General features: G+C 44.1%; 1 protein-coding gene across 3 annotated transcripts in view; it reads left to right on the plus strand.

Moving 5' to 3' along the window:
- The window catches only part of LOC115549502 (FYVE and coiled-coil domain-containing protein 1), a 141943-nt gene that overhangs the window by 6642 nt on the left and 122801 nt on the right, over positions 1-12500 (plus strand). The window contains exons 1-2 of one of the 3 annotated variants that reach the window (XM_030364749.1): positions 5930-6492; positions 10682-10708. The exons of the other annotated variants lie outside the window; for them this stretch is intronic. Coding sequence (XP_030220609.1) covers positions 6392-6492; positions 10682-10708 — 128 coding nt within the window. The 5' untranslated portion in view covers positions 5930-6391. Of the gene's footprint in view, positions 1-5929; positions 6493-10681; positions 10709-12500 lie in introns of those variants that run through there. 3 annotated transcript variants of the gene reach the window in all.

A 12500-nucleotide genomic window follows, 5' to 3' on the forward strand; every position in this document is an offset into this window, starting at 1 on the left:
TGAACCGTGAACCATGAATGAATATTGGTGTTGTTAACACACAACATCGACAGACATTAATGAGGATATTAGCATGTTGTGGAAGGCAAGTATTTAAATCTCTCCCCTTCTGTGAGCATTGCGATAGCGCTGCCGCTAATGGCGTAAACAAGGTGGTAGATAATAGCCTACGGGAGCTCTCTATTTATTTTGTAAATGTAACCTCCTGTCCTCGTTTGACATCAACTAACACACCGGAATATCAATGTGAAAGGAAAGTCACTCTTCCAATGCTTAGTGAGTCCAGCCTCTGGTCTTCAATGGAGATGTAACTCTATTCTAGCGATGCAGCTAGTACTTAGCATGCCTCCCTTTGTCGTGATAATACCGGGGGGGGAGCGAAAGTTTTTGAGAACAGCATCTAGAGGTTGGCTCGGCTGTTTGTTCCAAGGCCTTGCCTTGCCCCCGGAGCAAATCACAGCGTGGAATATCCTCATTATGAACTTCCGCGTCATCGTCATCACAATCCTCTGTTTTTGGCATTCATGATATTGAGGCTGAACCGGGGTTTCGTTTTTATTCATGGGCGCTGCAGCATACAGTTAATAGCTTCCTCTTTATTGTAGCAGTCGTTAGCAGATGTTAATGGTTGGTGTCAAATTAAGGTCACTTTTTAAGATGGACATAGTGAATATCTTGTTGGAGGAAATTAATAAATCTTCTGATTTCAGTCTTTCAGCTTTTTGTATTTCATGCTAAACTAAATATAGATAAAATATGATAGTCTTAAGTGTTGGTATTCGTTTAACCTAAATTGCATGCCATCTTACAGGTCAGAATTTTGACCAGATATACAAATAATTGTCATAGATGCAAAAAAGCCTTTAAAAAGTCAAAAGAATAAAATAAATAAAAATAAAATATCTATGAATATAAATTTAAACATGCATATGATATACTGCACGTACACCTGGAACCTACTGAAGTGTCTTCTGTGTTAATCGTTGTAGCATCAATCATAGCATGACAACATTCAAGGGCACAGTGTTAGTTGCATAATCTAAACCTCAGGGGGTGCTGTGATTGGTCGGATTGGTCTGGACAGCCCATGTGATTGGTCTGGACAGCCCATGTGATTCCAAACGAAGAAATGAGAGAAAACAGTGTCTTAAAAGCTGATGGCTTTTCCAGCTCACCCTGGTCTGCTGTGCGTGGCGTCTGACCCACAGAGAATCTCTCTGGTGAGTAAGGAGATTGGTTGCCCCCTCCCCCCAACCCATCACACACATTGAAGTCATTTTCCCTCCACCAATGCTCCATAAATGGATAGAAGCTGTTTTATAGTGCTGCCCTCCAACGACCCCCCACCCCCCCAGGCCTGCCCGCTCTCCGTCCTCGCCAGCTCAGAGGCTGTGGGAGAAAATAGAACCAACATGTAGATGGAAATCATATTTTGTGATGGATGGCGTCCACCATAATGTGGTCATTACCTGAAGGCACACTGCTATTTGGACGCATTGAAATCCATATCGACTTGTCTCAAAATTCAAATGAGATTTGAATTTTTTATGCCCCTCCAAATGGATCCGGCCTGGTTAGTATGCTGGCTTCTGTGTGTAAATTTAAACACAGCAGTGCAGAGTAACCAGGTGTCGCAGACTTTCCAACAGGTATCTTAGCCTGAGTCTACATCAAAAGCATAATTTATCTCTTTCAAACACCCAATTAATATTTTGCCATCCGCGGTGGTGATTAATCAAGCATGTGTTTTAATATTGGCACATGATTGAACAGAATAATTTTCTCGCTCGTTGCGTTGGGTGGGAGCTGGGAGTGTGTGTCGGTATCTCAGTGCTCGTGCATAATAAGTCTCTCACTACCGTACGTATTTGCTTACAATGCTTCAAAGATTGTTGGCAGACAACTACATAATATTTTACACTCTGTATTTAGTCTCTTTATTAATCGGCTATGCTTGTACAATTAATTTAAACCAAGCACAGGCACTTTGATCAATACACTTACAAACACACCGTTGATAATATTCCTCTTACATTTCGGCTTAACTGTGAAGCCTCATTTTCTCTGAGGTTTTGGGAATTTGACAAGGAGGTGAGGGAGCGTGAAGTATCTCTTTATATTCCGAGTAATTCTCCAAACACTCCACGTTGTTTCCTCCGTGCCCACTGACAGGTAATCTAATTAGGCTTCATTCTTGGTGCCATTTCTGGCCAGGTTCTTCATTTATCATTTGGATATGTAATTAAAATATTCAGACGGAGATTCCTTCCGTGCGTCACTAAAGATTCGTGATCGTGCTATTTCCGGGGGCCTCATTGGAAAAATTGTTTCCGGAAAGTGTCGAAAAATTATAGTGATGAAACCGGTGGCAGGGTATAAAGAGGATGATGATGATGATGATGATGATGATGAAGATAATGATAGGATAAGAAGAGATTGGATAACCCAAGATTTAATATTTCGATACATTACCATTTTTTATTTCCAGCACAATGGGTTCAAGAAGTATAGATAATATATAGATACAAAATGTACATTCTTATTATATTAATTTCTTAAGGAAAGTCGAGGTGTATAACCCCAAAAAACAGACAACCGACAGAACAATACAGCAAATCACAACGCACACATGAACCATAAAATAATCCCATCTTCTCTTCCCATCAGAAAGAATATGCACAATATGCAGCCTTTAAATGAACCTTTGAGGCTCACCGTAATATCCCAGGATAACATCTTACGGCATTACCCATGATAACTTGTCTTCCCCTTATGCTCCAGAGGAGCTTAAGTATTTCAATTCTTAATGGGGTGGCGACGGCAGAGTCAAATGACACAGACGTTCACATTTACCATTATCATGAGTCATGGATACTTAATAAGGTCAGGCCTCTGTTACAACTCTTCATTTACCCAGACATTACCCTCGCTGAGCAGAGAACCCTGAAGGTTCCCTCCTTTTTTCATTAAGGGCCTCTTAATGGTTACAGGAAGGATTCACCTCCAGAGACACTCTGGATAAGAAATGTCATTAATAAAAAAAATCAAATTTACACAGTTTTACTTCCAGGCAATAGTCTTAACTCACAAAGTTCTCTCAAATACCTTGCAGGTAACACCTCTGGGAAATACTAGAGCCGAATGATGTGGATGCAAAATATGATTAATTTGAATTCAAAGGTATATTTTACCATAAATGTCAAACGTGTTCAAATTGGGGGTTGACCTTTTCAATGGGCCTTTGTATGCAGTGCCTAGAATGGTATTAGCTTTCAATACATTCACACAGACTATATCGGTCATTTTGATATTAGAGATCATATATATATATTCAAAGTAACCTCACAAAAAAACTTCTTGTAGGAATTTAAGGAAGGTCCTTTATTCTCAGAAACAAAAGTGGTATACACACCTAATATAACGCACAAACAACGTGCAACACAATCCAACCTCACCAAGCAAAGCACAACACAACACAGGACAACACAACACCACCAAATGCGTCGATGTCACGGGACTCAAGCGCCATTGCCTGCAGCCTCCCGCCAGCAACCACCACCACCACCTACACCACCTTTCTACGTGCCTCTGTAGAAGTTAGAGAGCAAGGAAAAGAGGAATGAAAAGAAAAGATGAAGTGCAAATTAGAGTGGGGAGGCAGGGAGTGACAGAGAGAGAAAGAGTGAGAGAGGCAGAGGGTGAAAGGTAGAGATGAAGGGAGAGGGAGAGAGAGAGGAAGAGAGAGAGAATCTTTGGCAGGCATGGTGGTGCGTTGACACAATGCATCTATCTGCTGATAGAGGAGGCGTCCATCGCTGCAGATGAAAGAGGGAACCACTTTGAGGCACTGCCCTGGCATTACCCCTGCCTCCTGCATCAAGTAATTGAACGACCTGGGGTTGTGGTGCCTCTGCTTGGGGTGGTGTCGGGGGTGATGGTGGCGGTGGTGGTGGTGGCGGCGGTGTATGTGTGTGGAGATAGGGGATATGGTTCTGAGAGCTAGCAGTCGAGCAGGGAAAGTAGAAAGAGCTTGACTGAGTCATACAGACGCCAACATTAAGAGACAACTGGGGTTCCCCCCCCGCTGTTCAGAGGGCTTGAACAACAGTGGAGGGAAGCTGGGAGAAGGGAGAGGTTGGGGGCAAAGAGGGAGGAGGATGAGCAGAAGGAAGACGTAGGATACGATGAAGGAGGAGACATGCCATCGAGTTATTGAGAGTGAGTGGAGTTGTGATGGTGTTTGAACCCAGCACCCAGCCAGGGTGAAAGAAGGGGTATCAGTACCCCTAGGGGTTCTTCAAAGGTTTGCATCATTTCTAAAAGCCAAAACGTAAAGCTATAACAGATATATATTTGGTCTCTAACTTACTATGTATGCATGTATGTATGTATGTATGTATGTATGTATGTATGTATGTATGTATGTATGTATGTATGTATGTATGTATGTATGTATGTATGTATGTATGTATGTATGTATGTACAGTATGTATGTATGCATGCATGCATGCACGCACGCACGCACGTACGTACGTACGTACCTATCTATCTATCTATCTATCTATCTATCGATCGATCGATCGATCTCTCTCTCTCTCTCTCTCTCTCTCTCTCTCTCTCTCTCTCTCTCTCTCTCTCTCTCTCTCTCTCTCTCTCTCTCTATCTTCAATATATCTTTGAGGGGGTTCATTTTGTATTGGTAATAGTTTGAGAACCACTGCCCCTGTGAACAAACGGAAATGATTTAATTTTTTTATTATTATTGAATGAGTTTACCTGTTCAATATTTAAAATTGAATGAAACCATCCGTATCGTTAAGGCTTGTTGTTGAATGGGTTGTGAGAGAGTGTGTTGACTGATGCAAGGCGCTGATGCAAGGCGCACAGAACATCTGTGTGTGTGTAAGAAATCAGTCATTTTAATTAAATGAATGATATAATTGTGGTCAAACAATCTCAAACCAAATCAATACTTATATCCTTACTGTGCCAAAAAATCACAGTTTCACTCATTTTAAAATAAACTAAAAGGGAAGGAGAGGAATGTTTCAAGAGATTTGTGTTGCTGACTCCAACTGCAGAGTTTAAAACAAAATCATGAAGTGAAAGCACTCAGAGTAACATGTCGTCGTCAATACTTCTCTGCATCCACTTTCTGACACTTTCTCTTTCTAATCACCTTTTTAACGGGCTACCGTCCTCCACGGACGCTCTGTTTCCCCCCTCTGTCCTACCCTCGTCCGTCTCCACCCTTGCGCATGAGGAAGGGAAGGGAAAAACACACACAACCGAGAGAGATTAACCAGACTCCTCCTTCCTCCCACTCTTTCTCTCGTAGCCCCCTCCCCTCACTTTCCACCCTATCCCCCAACCCTGCCTGTCCCTCCTCTCTCTCTCTCTCTCTCTCTCTCTCTCTCTCTCTCTCTCTCTCTCTCTCTCTCTCTGTCTCTCTCTCTCTCTCTCTCTCTCTCTCTCTCTCTCTCTCTCTCTCTCTCATCCCCCTCCCCTCTCCTCTCTCTCTCTCTCTCTCTCTCTCTCTCTCTCTCTCTCTCTCTCTCTCTCTCTCTCTCTCTTTCTCTCTCTCTGTCTCTCTCTCTCTCTCATCCCCCTCCCCTCTCCTCTCTGGCGGGGAGAGTGGTGGGGTAAGGGTGGTACAGTGTGTGTGTGTGTGTGTGTGTGTGTGTGGGGGGGGGGGGGCGTTAATCCCAGGGTTGCGTTGCCCTGCCGTCTGCATCCTGGTCGTCTCCGGCAGAGCATGGCAGGACTCCAGGACCCCTGCGCTCACAAGGGAAAGGAGTGAGCGAGAGAGAAAGAGAGAGAGAAAGAGCGACAGAGGGACACACACACACAGGGAGAGAGTCAGAGAGAGAAAGAGAAAGAGAGAGAGAGAGAGAGAGAGAGAGAGAGAGAGAGAGAGAGAGAGAGAGAGAGAGAGAGAGAGAGAGAGAGAGAGAGAGAGAGAGAGAGAGAGAGAGAGAGACATAAGCGAGAGCTAGTTTTGCCTCTCTCGGGTGTCAGAGCCACTGAAGCCCAGGCAAAGGGCACTGCTGAGCATCGGCGTTACATGCACACTCTGCTCCCAGGAACCACGCAGAGCAACAGTGGATCAAAGAGGAGAGAGAAGCAGAGCAAGAAGAGGAGCCGTGGACAGGAGCAGGGGACAGTAGAAGTAGACGGAGTGACAGGAAACATCAACATGATGCCGGGTTTGTCACAGATGCCAATGCAAATTTGAAGGTTGACAAGAGGACAGCCTCCTGCCTCCCCTGCACAGTGCGTTGCACTCTTATTGTGACCGGTCGCTCCACAGCATCGCTCCACCACCACCCCAGCGAGGTTTCCACTTTTAACTTTCTTTTGGCCCGTCCGAACTGCCCCCCAGCCTCCGAAGATGGAATCACCTACCAAAGAGATCGAGGAGTTTGAAAGCACGTCTCTGAAATACCTACAGCCTGAACAGATCGAGAAGATTTGGCTTCGTCTTCATGGGCTGTGAGTAACCAATTTTATGATTACTCGTTCAACAAGTGGATGAGTGTTTGTGCATCAGGTTGCGTCTGTGCATTTCTGTCTCTGTTTGGGGGGAGTGGGCACGTGCCAATGTGTTTGTTTGTGCATTTATGTCTAAATATTTGTTTGCATGTATGTGCAGTTCATTTGTTATTTTTCATTTTCTGTGTCTGTGTTCATTACTGTATGAATATACTTGTGTGTATGCGTGTGTGTGTGCATACCTCCGTGCTTGTGTGCCTGATGCCTGTGGACGGGTGTGTGTATGTGTGTAGCTTGTTGTGTTTTAAACCTAGATTGGCATACTTTGAGAAGGCAGAAGGCAATGATGAAATTGTATTAGTGCCACATGTGTTTATGTAGTGTATGCAAAAATATATGATATGAACTTCACACACACACACACACACACACACACACACACACACACACACACACACACACACACACACACACACACACACACACACACACACACACACACACACACACACACACACACACACACACACACACACACACAAACACACACACACAAACACACACACAAATTGAAGTGTTAATTGTATAGTGCAGGGACAGGCTAAAGGATGAAAGAGAAATGTGACATGTTTCAATAGAAATTATGATTACGTTGATGAAATGACTTGAAAATCTCCAAGCTGCAGTCGGTCTTTTGCTTCAGTAAATAGATAGCACCTGCTATTTAACATCGCTGCAGAGACACTTATTATCATATCGAGATGATAGCTGATGGCTTCCTGTTAGTTTAAGAGGTGTATGGTGACGGTGTATATATTATTTCAGCTCTACATCGTAGTGTTCACCAGTGTGTGTTTACATTATTCCAGCTCTATGTCTGTGTTCAGTGTGTGTTTTCCTACCAGTGTGTCTATTTTCTCTTTGTTTCTTTCAATATTCCCTCATTTCTATTCCTCTTTCATAAGTCCTTCATATTCATTCATTCACAATTCCTCCAGATTTTCTGTTTCTATCCAACTTTAAATCATCGAAAACACATTCTTATTAACATGCCTGAATTGATAATTGGTATTTCGGAACTGCTAAACCCATCGCCATTCCCCAGCGACCCGTCTGCAGGGCCAATGGGATATTTGATATTCATTGGCTTCTTGTTTCGTTGTTACTCAGAAAGAGAAGGAAATCAGTGGCGGCAGTACTTATGCTCCTCTGACATTTCTTGCTCCATTGTTGTGGCTGGAGGACTGAATGAAATGCAATTTCCTCCTGCAAAAGAGAAGAAAAGAGTGAGGCAGCGACGTAGGGAGAGTGTGAACAACGGGGTGGACCGTTCTCCTTTCTTTCCCGCAGTTCATTCCTCCCCCACGCTCCCCATCCCGTTCTCTGCTCCTGTGTTCTCCCTTATCGTTTATCCCCTCTCATCTGTGTGCCTTTCTGTCTCTGCTTGTGTTGCTGCTCTTGCATTGTGTGTGCATTCTTGCATGAATTTGTGTGTGTAGATATATATATGTGTGTGTGTGTGTGTCTGTCTGTCTGTCTGTCTGTCTGTCTGTCTGTCTGTCTGTCTGTCTGTCTGTCTGTCTGTCTGTCTGTCTGTGTGTGTGTGTGTGTGTGTGTGTGTGTGTGTGTGTGTGTGTGTGTGTGTGTGTGTGTGTGTGTGTGTGTGTGTGTGTGTGTGTGTGTGTGTGTGTGCATATTGGTGTGTGCGTAACCATTTTACCATTGGTGTGTGCATTACCATTTTACTTTTCTGTTTTTTTGTAAGAACTTCAATTTCCAATGCTACATCCATGCTATGCAGTGGGTGTTTTGGCATTGAGCCATGTGGCAGGTTGAAATAGAGTACCTGCTGGTTGTAGGGGCTCCTGGGGTGCGTCAGGGATCACATCAGCCTTTAATCTTCCAAAGAGCCTCGGTCTGAGAGAGAGAGAGAGAGAGAGAGAGAGAGAGAGAGAGAGAGAGAGAGAGCGCTTTGGCCTTTGTTTACACGCATGCTTCGAGAGCTGCTTGTATGTTGTGTGTAACAGGCAAAGACAATTTGTCGATGTGTATGTGCGTGTGTGGAGGATCATTATTACGAGAGTAGAGGGTTTTATCCGTAATGAAAGTAGTGTTGCATGATTCACATGCACAGCCACCCACATGCACATAGAAAGTAGGAGAGTAAAACAGACGTAGTCTATTTTTTCCTTTTTATGCCAAACCTCAAACCCTAGACCTGATGTTGTCTAATGCTTGGTGACTCCCACACATTCTAGGGGCCAACTGCCTTTAATCCTTATAAACCCTTTGGCAAATGACCTCTGTGTCTTTATATTCATAAAATGGATGGCTATGGATCATACCTTGGCCTCTCTCTCTCTCTCTCTCTCTCTCTCTCTCTCTCTCTCTCTCTCTCTCTCTCTCTCTCTCTCTCTCTCTCCCTCTGTCTCTCTCATCTGTGGATGGATACACCCATCCAACCCTGCCCCCCCCCCCTAATTTTTATTATCAAATATAATTCACATATAGCTGATGAAAGGGGGTGCTGGTTATGTGCATTCATCTTCTTTGAATGGCTGTGTATACGTCTGGTTGCTTAGAAATGCAACCCCAAGCCTATGTCTGAACTGCATATAGATCCCAGGAAGCGCCACCAGATGTTATTATTAAAGAGCTAGTGACATACCTAATTGGTACAGCCGTCCCCTAACATTGTTAAATATCGCTAACGTCGGGAGGGTGGGAGGCAGGGAGGGCTGGCGGGTGAGGTGGGGGGTCGGGTGCATTATTAAATTATTTCCTTTGAATGCTCCGCTCGCTGAAATGGAATTATGCAGTGGCAGACTCTCTTTCTCATACCACACTTCCTCATTATGCCCAGAATTTAGCGGGGGAGCTCGCTAATTAGCAGTAGCCCTGCGCTGTTGACACGCACATTAACGTAGTAAAAAGCAACTTGTTGGGCTCGGGCTCCCAACGAGTGAGTGAGAGAGAGAGAGAGAGAGAGAGAGAGAGAGAGAGAGAGAGAGAGAGAGAGAGAGAGAGAGAGAGAGAGAGAGAGAGAGAGAGAGAGAGGAATTGTGGGTGGGGGGGAGGGGGGTTGATATCTTATTGGAGAGATTGAGAGAATAAACATAGAGATTGAGAGAGGACATATGGTGTCCGGGAGCACTGACGACTCTCTTTTGAATCTTGTTAGTACCTCACCTCTCTGTTGCTGTACTTGTATTTATCTTTGCTTCTCTCTTTTAATCCTACTTTTCACTCGCCACTTTTACCCACCTTCGACATATCCCATTTTATGAGCAGAAAGTGAAGCAACTAGGAAAGCTAATTTCATTGACTGCCTGCAAAGACTCAGTGCTGCCATTAACAGGTTGACCCATATCCGATTTGATTACCTTAATGGACTCAAAAACAATCTATATCCTCCTCAAATGTGGAGGGTCATTTCCCACGTTGCGGTAAAGAATTATTTAAATGTAATACCAGAGGAGTGGCGATCCTGGGCGAGCAGTTTTGTGCAGAGCTCCTCGACAGATGGGTAGACATATGAGAAGGCAATCAGGCTAAGTGGTGAGAACTCTGTGAGACTAGAATGTAAATGTATGCAAACACTCACAAGGCCACTAATGTGGGGCTTTTATGTATCTGCATATGTGTGTGTGTATGCGTGTGTGTGTGTGTGTGTGTGTGTGTGTGTGTGTGTGTGTGTGTGTGTGTGTGTGTGTGTGTGTGTGTGTGTGTGTGTGTGTAATGTGCATGTGTTTTTGTTGATAAAACACTCATGTCTAAGCGGCTTTTAAAACTGTGCTGATATCTCTGTGGAAAGTGTGGGTATGTTAAGGTTCAAAAGTTGTAATGTTTTGTAATGTGCATGTCATGCTGTGTGAGTCTGTGTGTGCGCACGTGCGTGCGTTTGTGTGCATGTGTGTCGGTTATTGTTTTGTCTTCGTCTTTCCTCTTGTCCGATCATTACATCACTCTCACCGTTCGTCTGAATGAAAGATGCGGTTTTTTTGTGCATCATCGTAAAAGGCACTTGAGTCACAAATAAGAGGACGGTAATTCAGACAGTATGCATGTTAACCAATGCAAAGCAGGTAGTAAGTACTAGAACAGCTGTGCTAGAAGCAACCCGTTCTATGTACCATACACAGCTGTCCACCACTGCGCCCTCCGTTTACCCTGTCACTCTCTCCCACAGGAGGAAGTACAAGAAGACGTCACAGAGGTAAGTCCTGATGCTGTGAGGCCCACCTGGGCGCCCACCCTGCAAACTACCAGCCTCCTCTCAACTACTCTTGAGTGCGAACCCCACCGCAAAACAGACACACACACACACACACACATTGTTAGCTAACAACGGCACATAATGTTTTGATTAAACTGGCAGTCATACGTGGAGTGAAAACGAAATTACCCATGAGCCCCCTTGTTTCCATGCTGCACTGCTAAATGCTGGAGCAAAACGAAGTACAATTCAATATTTTCAAAAATAAATGTTCCCCCGTTCTGCGCTCTGTAAATTGTTTTTACCAAGTGAGTAGCATTTGGAGTCATTATCGTATAATGAATTAATTGTTCTTTGCCAATTTTCTATCTTCAGACAATTACTTGCTTGTTAAGCCTATGTTTCTTTAAATAAAGCGTAATGCTGAAGTCCTTATGGGGCCTTTCAACAAAACGTGTATGCCAAACCACTCGAATCAAACAAACTTTCCATTGGTGGGATACTATCTATTTTAATATTAAAGTCTCATTTGTTCAGCTCTGTCGAGAATGTCGCAGGGTGCTCTGGGGAAATCAGCCCTTCTATTGACTTATTTTTTATCAAGTAGATCTGTTTACAAGCCGTCAAACTAAGGATTTATCAATGTCTCCGCTCTAAATGGATTATTTAAGCCTAAGTGTATTGTTTCTGAACCTGCCTGGTGTAGAGCTGTGTCGAAGTAATAAAAAAAAGGAATCCCTCAAATTTGTGGCTTTATTAAGATGCCAGATTCCTAGAAAACGATGACAACGAATAAAAACTGTTGGAATTGTGTAAAAAGCTGTCTTTTTTCTTCTGCACTGTCAAAGAAGCCTGCCAAATCCCTGGTCAATGAATGAATCGTCTCTTATACTTGAAAGGGCACCTGGCTCTCCGCTTCTCAATACGGAGTAAACACGTCTTCAAGCCTGCAGCCGTTGCTTTGAATAGTGAGAAATAAATACAACTACATGGGAGACCTGCTCTGTTCGCACCTGGCACGGCAGGTGCCAGAATTAGCGAATTCATGTTTGAAGTGCAGTGCTGTTGAAGTAAATCCCACAAACCCCTCAGTTCCACAAGATTTAAGCAAGGCAACTGAAAATATAAAAGAAGAAAAACGGATTTATGGTTTTACTTGGGTCCCACTTGTATTTTTCGGTTTGCAGAATTTGGTATTGATGAATGGGATTCCTAGTAGGTAAGATTGATCGACACTTGAGTGGTGCTCCTTTCTGGCACAGAGGGTAATCACTGAAAATTGTAGAGCTAGCTGTTTATAATGGCCCCCGATTCTCTGCTCCTTGTCCCTCTGTCTATCGCTCTTTCTCTCTTTTCCTCTGTCTCTTGTTCTCTCTCTTTCTTTCCCTCTCTCTGTGTTTCTAGCTGTCAGGCTCTCTGCCCCTCCCTCTCTCTCTGTGACCCTAGATTTCTCTCTCTCTCTCTCTCTCTCTCTCTCTCTCTCTCTCTCTCTCTCTCTCTCTCTCTCTCTCTCTCTCTCTCTCTCTCTCTCTCTCTCTCTCTCTCTCTCTCTCTCTCTCTCCCTCTCTGGCTACATGATCTTTCTCCCTGTGTCCCTAGCTCTCTCTCTCTATCTCCCCCTCTCTCTCTCTCTCTCTCTCTCTCTCTCTCTCTCTCTCTCTCTCTCTCTCTCTCTCTCTCTCTCTCTCCCTCTCTGGCTACATGATCTTTCTCCCTGTGTCCCTAGCTCTCTCTCTCTCTCTCTCCCCCTCTCTCTCTCTCTCTCTCTCTCTCTCTCTCTCTCTGGCTATAT

This window comes from Gadus morhua, chromosome 8, assembly GCF_902167405.1.
Source record: "Gadus morhua chromosome 8, gadMor3.0, whole genome shotgun sequence".
Lineage (NCBI taxonomy): Eukaryota > Metazoa > Chordata > Actinopteri > Gadiformes > Gadidae > Gadus > Gadus morhua.